The sequence below is a fragment of the Carlito syrichta genome, unplaced genomic scaffold (genome assembly GCF_000164805.1).
Source record: "Carlito syrichta isolate Samal-C Ts95f unplaced genomic scaffold, Tarsius_syrichta-2.0.1 Scaffold316221, whole genome shotgun sequence".
Classification (NCBI taxonomy): Eukaryota; Metazoa; Chordata; class Mammalia; order Primates; family Tarsiidae; genus Carlito; species Carlito syrichta.
The window spans coordinates 319,763-337,989 of record NW_007260317.1 but is presented as its reverse complement, the minus strand read 5'-3'; the positions used below and the strand labels follow the sequence as shown (position 1 = coordinate 337,989).

General features: G+C 45.1%; 1 protein-coding gene across 1 annotated transcript in view; it reads left to right on the top strand.

Moving 5' to 3' along the window:
* HPSE2 (heparanase 2 (inactive)) overlaps nucleotides 1–18,227 on the top strand; it is a 651,318-nt gene that overhangs the window by 508,931 nt on the left and 124,160 nt on the right. Inside the window, exons 8-9 of the mRNA XM_008073956.1 lie at nucleotides 4,123–4,229; nucleotides 9,247–9,361. Of these exons, the coding sequence (XP_008072147.1) occupies nucleotides 4,123–4,229; nucleotides 9,247–9,361 (222 nt within the window). The remainder of the gene's footprint in view (nucleotides 1–4,122; nucleotides 4,230–9,246; nucleotides 9,362–18,227) is intronic.

Below are 18,227 nucleotides of genomic sequence, written 5' to 3'. Positions count from 1 at the left end.
AAAGTTCCAAGTAGTCCTAGAAATAACAGAACTTTCATTTGTGTGTCACTTTCCAGCTTTTATGATACTTTAACCCCAATATACGCTCTCATAGCAGGAACAGTGATCTTCACGTAAGCCAGATCAAGTCATGCTCTTGCTAAATCCCTCCAAGCTTTCCGTCACACTCGGAGTCAAACACCCCTCCTTGCTTCGCTGACCTAACTTTTAATCTTTCATTCTCTTGCTCACCACACACCAGATGGTCTTCTTTTGGTTCTACAAATAGACCTGCTTCTGCCTCAGGTCCCTTCATGATGCTATTTCCAGATTCCATAAGGGGCAGACCACTCCTTCGGGTCTCGGCTCAGATACCACTTTCCAGAGGGGCCTTCCCTGACCACAGTGTGAGATACTGATCCTCCCATCTTGTCAAGTCACTGTCTAGCATTTCACTGTGTTTCGTTTTCTTCCTAGTCCTCATTATTATCTTGATTCTTTTATTTGTCTGCTTGTTTATTGTTAGTCTCCTTCCCTTAACTAAAATGTAAGCCACCAAGAACACACTTGTTCTGTTTCATTGCTATAGACTGCCCCTAAAGCTCTGCTTGGCATACAGCAGGTGCTCAATAAATATTTCTTGAATGACTAAATTAATGCATTTGGGAATGCCATAATGTTTTTGAATGGAAATCCTTAGCCCTTTTCTTTTCTTTTTTTTTTTTTTTTTGAGTTGGAGTCTCACTCTTGTCACCCAGACTGGAGTGCAGTTGCCGCTCCCGGCCACCACAGCCTCGACCCGCTGGGCTTGAGTGATCCTTCCGCCTCAGCCTTCCAAGTAGCTGGAACTACAGGTGCACGCTACCATGCCCGGCTAATTTTTTGATTTATTGTAGAGGTGAGGTCTCATCAAGTTGCCCAGGCGTGTCTCGAACCCGCGGGCTCAGGCAATCTACTCACCTCAGCCTCCCAAGGTGAGGGATTATAGACTGAGCCACCGAGTCTGGTCTTAGCCCTTTTCTAGCCTTGTTTTTATATATTCTCCCTGGGCAATTTCATTTACTACTGTGGCTTCTTTTTTTTTAACCTCTCTCCCTGTTTTCCTCCAGCCCAAATCTTTATTTCTGACATGACCAGCTCTGAACTGTATTTTACACTTTTTTTGTTGTTTCCCATACTTGTTTATATAATTTTTAACTCCCATAATCAAAGATTATCTTGACCTTTGAGTGATAGCCAAGGGGACCTGTGTTAGCATTGTACATTTTAACATTTTATATTTAGAAGGAACTTAGAGTTCATCTACTCCAATTCCATGTGGATTAAGAAACTGAAGTCCAAGATAATGACTGCTGAAAGTCTCATAGCTAGCATGTGATAGGACCCAGAATTTGCAGGGCATATTCCTCGTTCCACAGTATTGTTATTTGCCAACTAAGACTCTACCTCTGCTTCATATGCGTATTTAATTACTGAGATATAATTCACACACCAAAAAAATTCACCCTTTAAAGTATGAAATTCAGTGGTTTTTTTTAGTATATTCACTGAACCTTGAAATTATCCCCATGATCTAGTTTAGAACATGCTCATCACCCCTGAAAGAAACCTCACACAAATTGATAGTCACTGCCCACATTCTCCTCACCCCAAACTCCCTCCTCGTCTTCAACCCTAGGAAACCACGAATCTGCTTTCTGTCTCTATGGGTCTGCCTACTCTGAACTTTTCATATAAATGGAATCAGACAATATGTGACTTTTTGTGTCTTGCTGCTTTCACTTAGCATAGTGTTTTCAAGGTTCATCCATGTCAGAGTATTTACCCTTTTGGGGGTTGTTTTTGTTTTTGTTTTTGAGTTGGAGTCTCACTCTGTCCCGCAGGCTGGAGTGCAGTGGCACGCTCCTGGCCACTGCAGCCTCGACCTGCTGGGCTCTGGCGATCCTTCTCCTCAGCCTTCCAAGCAGCTGGAACCACAGACACATGCTACCATGCCTGGATAATTTTTTATTTTTATTTTTATTTACTGTAGAGACAAGGTCTCGCCCAGTTGCCTGGCCTAGTCTCAAACCTGCGGGCTCAAGCAATCCACTGGTCTCGGCCTCCCAAAGTGCTGGAATTATAGGCTGAGCCACCAAGCCCGGCCTTATTTTGTTTTGTTTAGGCAAATCCCCTTTCTCTAACTGGCTTTAATATCTGCCTTTGAGCACAAAATTAAATGCTAAATATCCTAGAAGCCAAAATTTTTTAAAAAATCACAAACACAAACATATCGCTCAGTTCTAGTTATTCATAAAGGAAGCACATGGTAGATCATGTGCATAGATACTTGTCTAGCACTATATTTTAAGACAAATCATAGATGTAGTCCTTTGAGTTCACCATATGGCACTGTCTTTGATGACTTAAGGTGTTTTTCCTACTTTCTTGTTTATATTATTTCCAGCTTTCCCTGAGTTGGGTATGCTGAACAGTGTTGAATGGGCTACCTGTGATGTCCTCAAATGACTCTTCTCTTTCTGTGTACAAGAGTAACTTTTTATTTAACCTTCAACAATGCACCAATTTGACCTCCACCATTAATCCTCAGGATGTTTATTTCATTCATGATAATGATATACTCAAATTCATCTCAAATTTGTGTAATTTTTTTTTACAACTTTATTTCTGAAAGAGTCAATAACTTTGCCAATCTAAAATCGTTTCCAAACAATGCAAATTCTCTAGTAAGTGGGGAGGAGAGAGAGCAGGGAGCTGTACCTAGGTACAAACAAAAGAAGGAATATAATTGTTTGCGGGTGTCTACCCATGGGTTTGGCCACATGTTTATTTTTTCTTTTGGAGGAGGCCTCAGGTGCAGAGAATTAAATTAAAATCATACTCCTAAACTATTATCAGCAGTCCGTGAAAGATTCTGTTTTTATTTTAATTTTCATCTCCCTCTTAATCATGCCTTCCTTCTGTGTTTGATATATGTCCTTAGAGCATGTGGCTTTATAGGCTGTTTAGTGTTGTTGGGTGTGAATGAGTGATTAGATAAGTATTATTGTGCTGTAAATCTCATTCTGTTTGTTTGATTTACTTACCACTAAACCTTCAAAACCTATTCATATTGCTAGATTTACATTGAATTTATTGCTTCAAATGGTATCTTTGGAGGACAGGGCCCAAGGGATAAGTGCTTCCCACTACCTATCCTTGTTCTGCAACAAGGTTTATAAGGCTCCTCCCAAGACCCCTGTGACCCCAAGGGGTTGTCAGCATTGGCTGCCAATTTGGAAAATGAACCCTTGTGTTGGTTTTCCCCTCACCCCTGTTTCCATCCCCTGGTTCCTCACTCTTGCTCCCTGTTGTGGTTTCTCAAATGAACAACCTGTAGACAAGCCTGTGATTCAGGCTCTGCCTCCAGGGACTGCCCAGCCTACCTCATGGCCCCCAAGAACTGCCAGATTGCTTTCCGGGGCATCTGCGCCCTGGTCTGAATGCTTTGGTCAGTGTCCAACTTGTGGGTCAGAGACGGAGCCGTTTCCAAACTCCAGAGGGCCACCTTTTGACTAGCTTTGCCCCTGCTTGGGATGCATGCGGCCGTAGTTGTCCCTGTGTGGGTTCTGTCACCTGTGGGTCAGGAACTTTTCTTTTTACACTTGCTGCAGTTATTTTCAAAATGTGTTTGCAATATGCATACCCTGGTACTGATAAGAGGCCTCTCTCCCTTCTACTGATTTGTAACTTTTGATGCACAGACAGTATGTATCATAAGTGTGCCATAACAGAGCGCTGAGAAGAATTGCTTCTCGACACTTGTTGATATGGAAACATGACACCATTTATATTATCCAGTGAAGGGTGTTGGAGGCAGCTCCCAGCCTAGACATGCATTTGTTCGATCATGTTGTCGCTTGGGTTTACTTAGGGAAAAATGATCATGTCTTTGTGTGGACATGTTCAGTGTCAATGCTTGTTGCCGTGTGTGCGCATATGCCAATTCACCGTACTGGGTGCATGTTCATGAAAAAGCACAAATCACGACCCCCTGGGAGCAGGAAATCAGAGACACTCCCTTTTACGGAATGTGTGTTGCTTCTCATTTGGGAATAGCTTTTAGGATTTCATTATTCCCTTGTGCTCTTGTTGTGTGAACAGGTGGTTAACACATATACCCCAGGAAAGAAGATTTGGCTCGAAGGCGTGGTGACCACCTCAGCTGGAGGTACAAACAACCTGTCAGACTCCTACGCTGCAGGATTCTTGTGAGTAACACTTGCAATCTCACCCCAGGGATGTTCAGGACAGAAGGACGGGGAGGCTTATTCTGCCTTTGCAGGGCAAGGCATGTTTCCTGTTGAAGGGTCTCCATCCATTCACTCGTGGATGTCTTGAACCACCCAGCAAACAGTGACTCATGCCTCTTCTAGATGGTAGCAGTTGTAACCGTAGCAATTGGCGTAATAAACTGTATTTAAAGCCTGCAGTTCAAAACACAATGCAAACAGCATACATTTGCTTCTCATCGAATGCTCACCACAGGCCTGGAAGGTCGGTAAGAATAAGCCTGGTTTCTGCCCTCCAGAAACATGGGATTGGAGAAGCTGGGATAGGAGGAACTGCAGGAGAGAGGTGCTGTACCTGTAATACTTTCAGCTATAAGGTGGTAACCATGCGTCAAGCACTGTCTGACGTACTTTTTGTATACTGAATAATTTAACAGCCAGGGACATTGATGCTATTGTTTTTATAGCAACTCAGTGAAATGGATGATATTATCATCCTTGCTTTACAGATGAGGAAACTGAAAGACAGAGTTGAAGTCAGTTTCCCAAGGTCACTAGCTTAGTTAGTGGCAGAGCTGGCACTTAACCCCGGCAGTCTGTGCCACAGCCTGTCCCCCCCTGCAGGAGACCACCTCCCTCTCTGCCTTACGTGGTCTGTCTGCAAAAGGAAAGTGACAGACATGCAAAGGAATAAAAAGTTTCTGTGACTGGGAATATCAGGAAGGACTTCATGGAGGAAGTGGCATATGGGTGGGGCATAGGAGGACACTAAGTTCTATCTCTGGAGAGTGATGGTGATGGTGGAGGGGAGCCTTCTAGGCTGAAGAAACATTGCGAGCAAAGGCACAGAGGAGCAGGGAAGGGTTACTGTGACGAAAGTCTTGTTGTCTGCAGGGATGGAATGAGGGCTGAGACCAGGGAGAGGGGTGACCACCAAATCATGGGGGCCCTCCAAAACCAGGTAGAGGAAGTGAGGCTTTGTTCTACACCCACTGCAAGCCATTGAAGATGTGGGGGGAGGAGAGAGAGACAATCTGGCCTGTGTTTTAAGACGTTGGCTCTGGCAGTAGCGTTCCCAAGATGGGAAGGAACGAGAAAACGCATCTGAAGGCTACTGCAGTCATCTGGAGAATGACTTAAACCAGAAGCATAAGGGCCTCTGGCTGGCCTGCCAGGGTCATGTGGCAGGGACAACACCCTCAGGACCACTCACCAACCGGGCGGCCTGTTGCTGGTCCAGTGCAGTCCTGCGTCCTGGCTTTTCAGCCGAGCAGCGTCCTCCTAAGAACTTTGGCCTTGCCCTCAGCCATGTGCTCTGCTACTAAGGACCGTCCTGAATCACACAGACGCAGGCCCCCTCCACCAAGGCAGCGTCTTTAGGACATTCATGATGGACAAATCAGACCAGGTAGATTGCCTTGGCAGGTGGAATTCTGGAACATGCAGGCGGAGATGCTGAGTCAGCGTCTTTCCTGGTGATGCCTTGGGTCTTCCGTTTCTGTGTCCTCATGGCGTAACACAGAATTTTCCTACAAGCGCAGTTCCAATGGATGGAAGGAGTGAGTCAGCATTTGATACCGGTTGATGAGCATTTTCTTTCGAAAGTCCCGTCCCCTCAGCCCCAATGGCTGGATATGAGCCTTGTTGGAAGGGTGAGAAGCAGGTTGGCAGTGGTACTGCAGGGGCCCTTGGCATCAGCAGAGGAGTGGCTTCTGCTCCACCATCACCAGAGGCTCTGTTGCAGGGCCTAGCAAGCCGCCCAGTTGTGCTGAGTGTTGTTGTGAGTTTTCTTCCCTTTAGGGCATGATGCAAAATGAGAAATGCCACAGACCTTCATGGAGGAAGCTGGAGAAGAGTCCTGCCTTGTCATGTGCAAAGATTTCTGTGGCTCTCTGTGGTCACTTTGCAGAACACAGATAAACATGGTTGTTTACATTCAGGTTGTAGTTCCAATAACCAGTGCTTGGGTGACACAGATCTGATGAACACTGGCCTATTCGGTTCTGATCTTTTCTCTTACCTCTTTGTCACCCAGGTGGCCTTAACTTCAGCACCCAGCGGTGTGCTCCTTGAGTCCAGTTCTCTAAGGAGTATAAATTGCTCTCCAATGAGAAAAAAAGCAAAGCATCTAGGAAACTCTAGGAGGCTAGAAAGAAATTGGAAAGAAGGCATTTTTCTCAGCCTTTTGAAATATGTATCACATAACTATGAGCTCACCAGGAGACATGCACATACATGCATGAATCAGAATTCTCTGCTACCAAGTATTCAAGAATGGTATTTCCCAATCAAGGCTTTGAGAGTCTTTAGTACATGACAGATACCCTTGGCATGATGCCATGTCCCCGGCACCTAGTAGTGTCTGACACATAGTAGGCATTCAATAAAATTCCGTGGAATGGGAAATAATGGAAGGGTAGTATCCTTGGTGGGATATATCAGTCATTTTTCCAACTTTCTCAACCTGAGCATAGAAGGGAACCTTGGAAGACCATTTATTTCTCCCATTTTTTTTTTTCAAAAATGTCCCATATGCGAGGGAAAATATCAGTTTATGAATTTACACGTATTTGTTGCGTATGTATTCTATGCAGGTCACTGTGCTAGGCTCTGTTGAGGTCACAAGTAGGACTTTGCTGTTCCCTTAAACGTGTACATGCAGGTGTGGACACACTCAGTGCTTGACCGGTGACTTACATGGGCACACAAGCGTTTTCGGATGTCTTCTCAATGTTGAGAACAATGCCTAGCCTTTAGAGTCGATTACTGAGGGTTATTGAATAAATAACAAATGAGTGCACACATGGGATCTTCTCACATATAAAAGCAACAAGATACAGTTGTGTGTTGACATCCAGGTGCTGCTAGACAGAGGCGCTTACAGGTGTGATCGTGCACTTTCTCATTGTCTTGTTTCTTCCTCCATTCAACGAGCATGGGCGTTGAAAGGTGAAGAAGACAGGTTTGCTTTTGCAGATAAATACTTGTTGGATATCGACCCTATAGTGCTTGCACTAATTCATTGTGGAAAGAGCACTGATTTAGGAGGTATTAGCCCATACTTCATGTTATAGTTCTACCACTGGACACCTTTTGACAAGCTATTTAATAGTATGCTTCCATGGCCGAAGGCAAAGCTAAGCTATTTTCCTGATTTCACAGGGTGGCCAAATTAATATGCAGAAGAATGGCAAGTAGCTTGCTTAGTCACGTCATGTTCCAAAAGTAATTTCAACTCTCTGGGTCATGATGTTCCGACTTGATCAACAACAAAAGAGATTCTACTATATTATAGTCAGATTTTCCTTTTGATTGAAAACTTTTGTTTCTGTATTTTGCTTTGCTTTTTATTTTGTTTTTGTAACTCTAATTGTCAGTAAATATTTGTTAGTTTTTATGAGACTAAAATAAAATTGTAAATGTGAAAAACATTTGAAAATATGAATAATATTTGTTCATAATATAAAAATTAGCAATGCTCCCATTTCAGCAAGGAAAAAACTTAATTCTTCTACAAGTCACGAGTTTGGAGCTCCATATGGTTTCAGATTTGGGAAATCATAACTGTGCATGATTTTCCCTAACGGTGATTCTCAAAGTTCCTAGAATCTAATTTTATCCAGATAAATTTCCACTTCACAAACAGTATCGAGTGCCTGCAGTGTCCCAGGATAGGTGATGCGTGTTTTGGGCACAAGCTCAGACATTGTGTCTATGCTTGAAGAACTCATACCGGACAGGAGAAGGTAGAGAAATAAGTAGGTGATTCTCACTCGGTGGGCCAGTCGAGGGAAGGAACAAGAGTTCTGAGACGCACAGAGGAAGGCACTGCTGCTGGCAGGGCAGCAAAGTGTGGAAGAAAGCACTTGATTTGGAGATTAATAGATGGGAAGAAATTGGCCAGATGAAAAGAAGCGGGTTGGGGGAGGAGAGAAAGGGAATTCTATGCCAAAGTGTAACCATATATGAAGACTCAGGCATGTGTGGGAAAACTCAGTGTAGGTGGTACCCAAGAGTCGTTTCATGTGGCCTGGCGCCTGTGGGAAATGGAGTCTAGGGGGAGAGAAGAAGTGTCGACAAAGTTGCACACAAATGCTTGGGGCAGATTACAAAATGCCTGATATTTCATATGGAGAAGACTGAAGCTCTAAGACATGCATTATATATGCATTATATGTAGATTAATCAGAAGCCTCCCTAAGTTTCGGAAGTAGGGAGAAAGAGAGAGAAGCAAATGAATGCATGCATGGATGAACGAACCGAAGGTGTAGACCACGAAGGCAGAGCCACACAGAGTGCTGGAAGAACCAGGCGGGCAGTGTTTCTGAAGGTGGCGAGCCCTGGAGAGTGGGAACTTGAGGCGGGGTCTGGGATAAGCGTGTGAGCAAGGCGGGTGCTGCATTGAAACTTCTGTGTGATGGCAGCACACCTGAACCCTCAAATGGCACTTATGGTGCCAAGGAAAGTCATGGTTGCATCAACAGCTGACAATGATTCATGAAGTGTGCAAATGACAGACTCCTCTTGTGTCCGTCACCGCAGCTTGTGAACTAGAGTGTTGGGAAAGGCACGTGGATGGTGACAGGGTGCGAGCCGGGGAGCTGGAGTGATGGAACGTGTGTGCGTGCCTGTGACTGTGTGTCCTGCAGCCAAGGAGGTGACACTGGGCTTACAAGTGTCTGGAGCATTCATTTGCTAAAATTTCAGGAATAAAAGATAAGTCATTAACAACAAGCTGTTTTGTGACCAAGGGCAATTCATTTTACCCCTCTGGACCTCTGTTTCTCTTCCTATAAATGAAGGGGTTGGATTTGACAAGCTCTAAAATCTCTTACAGCCGTGTATTCAATGCTTAAAACAATCTTCTTTAAAGTACTGGGTAAGTTTGGTGCTGGGGGTTGGTGTGTGTGTGAATGTGGTAGCCAATCTCTTATAGAGCTTGTTCTGTGCCGTCTTAAAAATGCATTGATGTAACTCTTTTCTCTCTTTCTTTCAGATGGCTGAACACTTTGGGAATGCTGGCCAATCAGGGCATTGATGTTGTGATACGGCACTCATTTTTTGACCATGGATACAATCACCTCGTGGATCAGAATTTTAACCCGTTACCAGTAAGTCTGGGGATACAGATTCCCAACTTCTTCTCCTTATTGTGCAGGTCCTTTGCTCATGCCTCGCGCCACGCTAGGAGAAGTTTCTTCCTCTTACTGTTTTTCCCTCTTACTGTTACCAGCTCATTTCATAAGTTGGACCAAAGCATTCTTGTCTTTGTTCCTTGATCACAGGCTTTTGGCCTCAACACACACACACACACACACACACACACACACACACACCCCTCAGTACTCACACATCTATACACAGTTTTATATATATATACACACATATATATACATTTGCATATATGTATGCATAAACACATATATTCATTTCTACATCATATATTTCTATAGTTATTACTATTAGTTTAACAAACCTTGTGCAGTTGAGTTTCCACATCTTCTTGTGGCCTGTTTGAACTCTGCTTGAGAGTGAATTTTTCCAGATTGTTTTCTTTTAATGCTAACAGGAGACATTAGTTAACGTCAAAGGCAACATGTTGAAAGCAGATGGGAGAGTGTTGGCCCAGACCAGAGACACCAGGAACCCCGCTCTGGGGGTGTGGCTGAAGTGCACTTCCTGTTGGACGTTGGTCCCTGTGTGACACCAGGGGGTTTGCCCAGAGCGCCAGCTTCCTTCCCTGGAAAAGCAAAGGAGAGAGAAGAAGAAAGTAGAATGGCAGGAGCAGAAATCTGGGTTTTGGCTAATCGGAGAAATTCCACTTGGTCCAGAAAAGCTATGCTCACCAGAAATACTACACGGGCTATCCTTTTTGGGAGGGCAGGGGCCAGGGTCTTGCTCTGCCGCCTGGGCTGGAGTGCAGTGGCACATTCATGGCTCACTGCATCCTCCAACTCCTGGCTCAAGGGGTTCTCCCTTCTTAGCCTTCCCGGGAGCTGGGATCACTACACCTGGTGGGATTATCTTTTTTCACAGACATCATGGTCATGACAAAAGATAAGGTTCCTCTCATCAACTCAGAATTTCAGAGCTAGGATTCCCCTTCCAGATGATCCCATCCACCTCATTTAGCAGAGGGCCTCTGAGACAGGGCACAGGGATGCGGAGCTAGCCCTGATCCCGTTTCTGTGCCCTGGGCTGCTACTCTTTCTACAGAACTCCTGCTGCCCTGGGGTCCGCGGTAAACAAACCCAAGCTGGAACTAGTGAGGATTCCTGCTACTTGCTTCTCTTTGCCATGTCCACCCACTCCCTCCACCCCAACCCAGAGCCAGGAGGCCGCCACGGTCAGAACAGAGAACAGCTGGGCACCATCAGCACTGTTTCTTTTTCTTTTCTTTCTTTTCTTTTTTTTTTTTTTTTTGAGTTGAAGTCTCACTCCATCACCCAGACTGGAGTGCAGTGTCACACTCACGGCCACCCCAGTGTCGACCTGCTAGGCTCCGGGCGATCCTTCGCCTAAGACTTCTGAGTAGCCGGAACTACAGGTGCATTCTACCACGCCCGGCTAATTATTTATTTATTGTAGAGACAAGGTCTCGCCAAATTGTCCGGGCTGGTCTCGAACCTGTGGGCTTAGGCAGTCTACTCACCTCAGCCTCCCAAAGTGCTGGGATTACAGGCTGAGCCACTGAGCCCGGCCCAGCACCATTTCTATGTTTCAAAGGAATCCCTCCAGGTTAGAGGACTAAGGAATTACTGTAGTGCTTGGTGTACGTGTCTCCAAGACTCCAGCTAAATCACAAATATTAAAACCAACTAGCTGCTGTCGCTTTTACCTATAGGACCTCTCTCAAGGAATATGTGTGGGGCTGAAGCGGGAAGGGGAAAGAGAGGGTTTTCCATTTGGAACCTGGGAGAATTTTGTTTTGTTTTGTTTTAAGGTCACATATTTGCAGAAATGAAACAAAATAATTAGAAAAGTATCCATGAAATGTAAGCAATAAACAAATATAATGTCACACAGAAAAAGAAATGTATTGACCATCAGGTGCTGAAAGGATACTAGCGATAGGTAGGTGAATACATAAATAATAGAGCATAAATGAGTGAATATGTAAATAATAGAACCATGCTAGGCTCCTTTAGAGTGCATGTGCAGGAAAGGCGTCTTCGAGAGGGTGACATGTAAGCCCAGAGCCAGTAACCGAAAGGAACCACCTCTGCAGATTCCACAGAGGAACTTTCCAGGCGAGAGAAGAAGCTAACACCCAGGTTCCAAGGCAGGAACAAGCTTGGTGTGTGAGAGGAGACATAAGAACACCAGCGTGACTGGGGATGGGCAGGGTCTGGTTGGAAGTGAAGCTGGAGGGCTCAGATCACCTATAGGCTAAAGGGGGTTGACTTTTAGTATAAGAACTAAGAAATGTCATTGGATGACTTTCATCAGGGAGTAACATAATCTAACTGACATTTTTAAAAGACCGCCCCAGCATATTGACTGTGTCAAATGTTAGTTATAATTTTTTTAATAATGTAGACAATACTTCACATTTTACAGATCACTTTCACAAATGGTGCAGTAACAGTGCTCTGAACACTGCCCTCTGTGCTTCTTTTTCCTTTTTCCCTTCTTTCCTTTATTCCTCCTGTCACTCACTCCAAGTTCATCTACTCGTCTTGATCATGCCCCGTGTGCTGATTGCTACTCCTGGCAGTGGGCCACTATGGTGAACCAAAGACAAGGCCCCTGAACTCTTGGAGTTTACAGCATAGTGAAGTGTACTGAGAAGCAGAAAATAAATAAACATATATATCAGACCATTCTTTTTGTCATAACTGCTCTTCAGAAAGCCTAGTGAGATAAATATGACTGTTTATACTTGTTTGCTAAAGCAAAACTAAGGTTCTATGAAGTTACTGAGTGACTTATCCAAGGTCAGACAAACAGTAAGAGCTGGAACTCCCAGAGTTTTCTAGCTCTAAATCTTGTTTAATTTTCACTGTGCCACACTGTTGTTTATAATACTCTCTTAGATGTCTTAGTGGTCTGAGGCCAATTTTGCTTTAGAATTGAGTCTGGAAATGAAAACAGGCATGTTGGGAAATTGGAGAAAGAGAAAGATGGCCTTTGGATGACTAAACAGGCTTCATTTCCAGAGTTGGGCAAACGTGGTTTCCATATCATGTCCCTGTATACCTTTGCATGGCCATGTGGAAGTCAGGGTGCAAGTCCTCATGGCTTTGTTCTCCCCAGGTGAGAGTTGCTGCCAGTGACTTCCTTTCCAAGCATGGCACAAGAGGCCTACTTTGACACATGGGGACAGCTGAGCTCATAGAAGTCCATAGGAAGAGAAAACAAATTCCACTGATTTAACACAAAGGCTCAGATGAGCTGGGCAGCTGTATTTCTGGAAACACCAAGCTATAATAAAGAAACCATACATAAAATCACTTAAAAAGAGAGCAGGCTTTCTTTTTATTTTTCTTTGCACTAATAAATTCTGCACCTTATAAGTAGAGAACTTGGCAGCTGGGAGAGTATGTCCTTAGCCTCCCCCGGAAGGAATTTATAAGACAACCAGAACACCAATCTGACAGCCTTTGCCAGCGGGCCCTGGGATGTGTGATGCAGACAGACCTGGGAGTCGTATTGGTCACCACTTCAGAGAGTTGTGTGGTTGGTAACTACACCCTGCCAATAAAAACTTGTGGATTTTACATTGCGGTTAAATCTTCAAGAGAGTTTGTTAAGAGCTTAGGGGATTAGTGAGCTGTATTTTGGTTGCCTCCCAGAACCAGTGCTCTTGCATAAATCGAGAAAAAGTGAGCATCTTGGTCACAGAGTGCCTCAACCCATATCCCATATTACCCTTCCACCTGCCCTTGCCCAGTCAATTGTAATCCCAGTTCGTGGCGTTCCGGCCAGGTTCTGGCGGAGGCATTCCAATAGCACCCACCTAAGGTGAGACAGAATCTGAGGATGACCCTTTAAAAGAGAAACTTGCCCCCCCAAAAAGATCATTTTCAACTATATCCTGTGTTCTTCATGGTTGTTCCTCTAGAATAGTGCCAGCCTCCTCCTGTTGTGACAGTTCCCTTCTTCTGGGAAAAGGAGAATATTTAGTTCAGCCATGCTATGTCACTGACTCCCATCCCTTTCCCCGGCCTCCCCACCACTGGGAAAGAGGGGACGCGTGAGCCTCCACAGCTGGCCGGTCAGTCGTGGCTCCCTTGGGAGAAGGCAGTGTTTGTGCAGAAGAGATCTGCACGTTCGGTGGACATAGTCCAGGCCCCACCAGTCGTGGGCCCTTCTCAAGCGAGGGTTTAGAATTTAGCTTACAGCTTTTTTTAAGAGCTTGATTTACAGAGCTTTCAGGGAAAGGAATGGTGAATCAACATCTTCTTAACACCCACTCCAGGCTAGCAGAAGCAGTCTTCACACAAATATAATTCAACTCACAAAACATCAACACCTCAGTGATGCCTGACTCTGTGCTGGGCATTCTAGGGACATGCACATAAGTAGGATATGGTCCCTTCATCTGCAGAGCTAAGTATCTGGTGTGTCTTTGTGGATTACAGTTTAGTCCTCTATTTAGAATAAAATAAAATGTGAGATCACTTTGGATTGCTTTTTCTACATGGGGCATAGTGGGGCAGATATTTACTGTTCTCATTCTTTTTGGTCAGTTGTCTCTGCTGAATAATAATATACATTCAGTTCAGCCTGATACATGCTTATCGAGCATCTGCTGTGTACACTGCTCTGGAATACAGCCAGTGATATGGAACGGAGTACAGCTCACTAGTCTGTGGTGAGATTGAACCTGTGGTTGCGGTTCCCAAGCAGTAAGCTCTGAGCCAAACCATGACTGTTCAGATGTCATTTGCCCATTGGAGAGATGCTGACTCTTTCTGGGGCTTGCTTGGTCCCACTGGTTGGCCCATTACAAGGTCCTGAGACAAGATTCTAGGTGCTCCATCCCTGTTTCCCTTCAAAATATTAAAGACAGTGGTCCTTAGGCACTGCCCAGCCATGGTGTGGACACAAAGAGCAGCTGAGACCTTTCTCTGCATTGCAGAAGGACACAGCTATAGACCCACGTCCCAGTGATGCTGGATTCATGCAAGAAGGACATCACCTGCTTAGGAGGCGTCGCAGGGGACAAGAGCCTGGAACTACGGCAAGATCCATGGGTCCTAGTCCTCACGCTGCCAGGAGTGGGACGTGTATCTTTGGGTTCCAGTTTTCCCATCACTCGCATTGGGATTAAAAACACTACCTCTATGTACTTCCAAAGCTCCTGTTACTATCCTTGGGGAAATTAAGTATGACTATAGGATTCTGATTTTGTATATGCACATACCTATGGAAAATTACTGGAAGGGGCCGCATCCAGATGTTGAAAGTGGTTTTCTTTGGGTGGTAGATTTACAATGTGGTTGTATGTAAAATTGCGCTATCAGCATTACTGCTTTTAAAATCTGAAAAAGGGGCTATTTTGTTTTATTTATTCTTTTTTCTTTTTTGAGTTGGAATCTCACTCTGTCGCCCAGGCTGGAGTGCAGCAGCACACCCAGGGCCACCGCAGCCTCGACCTGTTGGCTCCGGCGATCCTTCCGCCTCAGCCTTCCAAGTAGCTGGAACCACAGGCATGCACCACCATGCCCAACTAATTTTTTTATTTATTGTCGAGACACTGTCTCGACAAGTTACCTGGGCTGGTCTCGAATCCCCGGGCTCAGGCAGTCTACTCGCCTGGGCCTCCCAAAGTGCTGGGATTGCAGGCTGAGTCACCACACCCGGCCTAAGGTGACATTTTAAAAAAGAAAAAATAGAGTGTTTCAAAGAGATTAAGTGTTTCAAACAGTTAAGCAAATCTTCCTGTTTCATTCATGTTTCGCTCATCCACACTTATTACATCTGTGCTATGTGGCTAGATACGTGCTAGACACTGGAGACACTGTCCTCTTCCTCAAGGGGTCTACACTAGAGATGAGAGGCAGACACGTGAGCAGGGACTATGGCAGAAGCATTGTCCTAGGATGGAAGGAGGCAGAAGCCAGGCTAGGTGGAGGGCAGGCATGGGGCAGCAAGGAGGGCTTTCTGGCGGAAACAGAACCCGAGCTGGATCTTGAAGAAGGGCAAGTTAGCCACAGGAAGCAGAGTCTAGGGTCTGGGAGGGTCTTCCAGACAGAGGCGGTAGCATATGCAAAGGGACAGAGGCATTAATTATCCAGGGAGTCATGGCAGTTGGATTACAAAAAAAATTATTTAGGAAAGTTTTTTCCATGGCTGTCCTGTGGCCACACAGGGTGTGTGGAAATTGAGAATTTCAAAGCTACAGACCCGGAGGTGGTAGGCGGGGGTGGTGCAAAGCCCAGCCACCCTGCCTGGGACCTGTTTCCCGGTGCAGCCTGCCTTCTCTTTCTGCTCTTTCCCGTGGGAGCCATCAGGAAGATGAAAGAAGCAGAGTGTCCCTGTTTAGGGGAAGCTGTGATGTGAAACCCAATCCGCTCATTCGGGGCTGACAAAGCCTTCTCCATGTGCAGCCTTCCTTTGTGGGGGCCCCGGCTGCTGAGAGAAGGGCATCCTTGGCCGCCGGATCAATCGCTGAGGCCCAGGCTGGCTCCCCGGCAGTGGCCCAAGCGCCTGGGCTGTGTGCCCAGTGCCACGACTCGCTTCTCTTCTCCTCCGTGTCCCTAAGCCCGGCTGCTCGGCTCGGAGGCTGCCCTGCGCCCTCTGACCAGGCAGGCAGCTCTTTTGCCCCTAGCGCTTTTCCTGGAAGCTTCTCTGGTTTGCTACCAGCAGCCCTCCTCCCTTGTGTGTTTACCAACCTGAGCAGCGTGCCTGGGATGTCAGCTGCAGCATCAGCAGTTGTTCTGGCCCCCTGCTGGAGCCCCTTGCCAGGAGAAAGCGCTCTGGGCCTGAAATCTGGAGATGAAGGCTCAGATGCAGCACCCTACTTTTCTAATGACATGAGTCTCTCTTCCCCTGTAAAACTGGGCTGACCGTGCTGGGGTTAGAGAGGGGGGTTCTTGAATGTACTGTTCGAAGTATTGGCTTTGGCATCAGACTGGCCTGCATTTCACCACCAGCTCTGCCGCTTCCCCGCCGTACGTCCTTGGACTTATCACGAAACCTCCATAAACATCAGTTTCTTCCCAAAAATGAAGACAATAATAGTATCTAGCTCAGAGGGTTGCAGGAAGGGATTAAATGAGCCAATGCACAGGTATCTTTTCCCACATAGTAAATACTCAGACAATGTTAGCTGCTATTATTATTTGTAAACTCACTTGGTTAAAATTCTGTTTAAGTCACCATAATAATTATCATTAATAACCTGAACATAATTGTGGTGAGATAATATATATCCGATATTTGTTCAGATATCTGGAAATCAGGTAATGATGACTAAAGTATGAAAAATAGACTTTTTCGGTAAAAGCTAAATTACCGGCAAATTAGAAAACCAAAAGGAAAACTGGGATTCTTGCACTTAAGAAGAATTGACTGCAGATGGTTAAAGACAAACTAAAAATTACATTTTATTTCCCTCCAGAGAAGATGCTGCCAGCCTTTCCCAGTGAAGGCAATTAAAGCAGTAACCAGACTGCCATGCTAGCTCTGAAATATCTTCATGTGGTATTTATAAATGGCCCAATAAGCCCTGGAAATCTCGATATGTCACATCAAAGTGCTAATGACAGCACATTATGTGAATCACTGAGAAGCAACAATTGCAAATCTCACTCTGCCATCAGCCATTTGTGTGGTTCCCAGATTGCAATGCTGAGGGATCACAGCTACAGCAGATTGTGTGGCAACCTAATGAATTAGGGAGAAGAAGCAATTACACCCTCCTGCACTGGGGCCGAGGGGGAGCACAGTTGCCATCCCTGTAGCAGCCTGCAGACAGCAAGGAACAAGGTCAGCGCTGGAACGAGACGAGCTACACCTCGCCTCGCCTCCTCAGCCCACCAAACACAACTCAGACCTTATCTTAAAATGATCTGCCAAGAAAGAGAGTGTGGAGGGAGGAAGGAGGAAAGAAACAAGGAGGAAAAAAGAGAAATGCCCTTTGGTGACCTGGAAAACCCTTTTCTGAATGCACAATATGGCAAATGTAAGGTTATTTCATTTAGATATTATATTTGCAAATATTAAGGGCACAGTGATGCCTTGTGAGGACCTTTCGGAACCAACAAATAATCCTCTAATAGAACTTAAGATCACACGTTATGTTTTCTAACTCAATTATGTTTTCGTAGCTGTCTGTTTAAATAAAAGCAGAAATCTTAAAAAAAAAAATTAGAAATGAGATCTTGCTCAGTTGCCCAGGTTGGAGTGCAGTGGTCTGACTATAGCTCACTGCGGCCTCAAACTTCTGGGCTGAAGCCATCATCCTACCTCAGCCTCCCAAGTAGCTGGGATTACAGGCATGTGCCACCACACCTGGCTTATTTTTCCATTTTTTGTAGAGATGAGGTCTTGCTATGTTGCCTAGGCTGGTCTCGAATTCCTGGCTTCCAGAAATCCACCTGCCTTGGCCTTCCAAAGTACTGGGATTACAGGCATTACCTACCATGCCCTGCCAAAGTCTTTTAAAAAATAGAAATAGAACAAATTAACAATTCTGTTTTTAAATTTGTATTTAAATGTACCGCACTATTTATAAATTTTTTAAAAATCCATTAGTCATGAGGAACCTCACTTACTTTCAACGATTATCGGTCTATGCTTATTTCATCCCAGTTCCATTTTAACCATCAAAAGGACCGACTAGAACACACCATTTTCACCTGCTCTAAACTTGACTTCAGAGGACCTACCTTCTGCTTTAGAATTCACTGCCCTCATCTTGCCAGAATTCTCATAGCCTTTCCTCGTTAGAGCAGTGGTTCTTGAGCCTGGCTGCACGTGTCATCCAGGGAGCTTTAAAAACACCTGTGCTCAGATACTGGCCCCCCC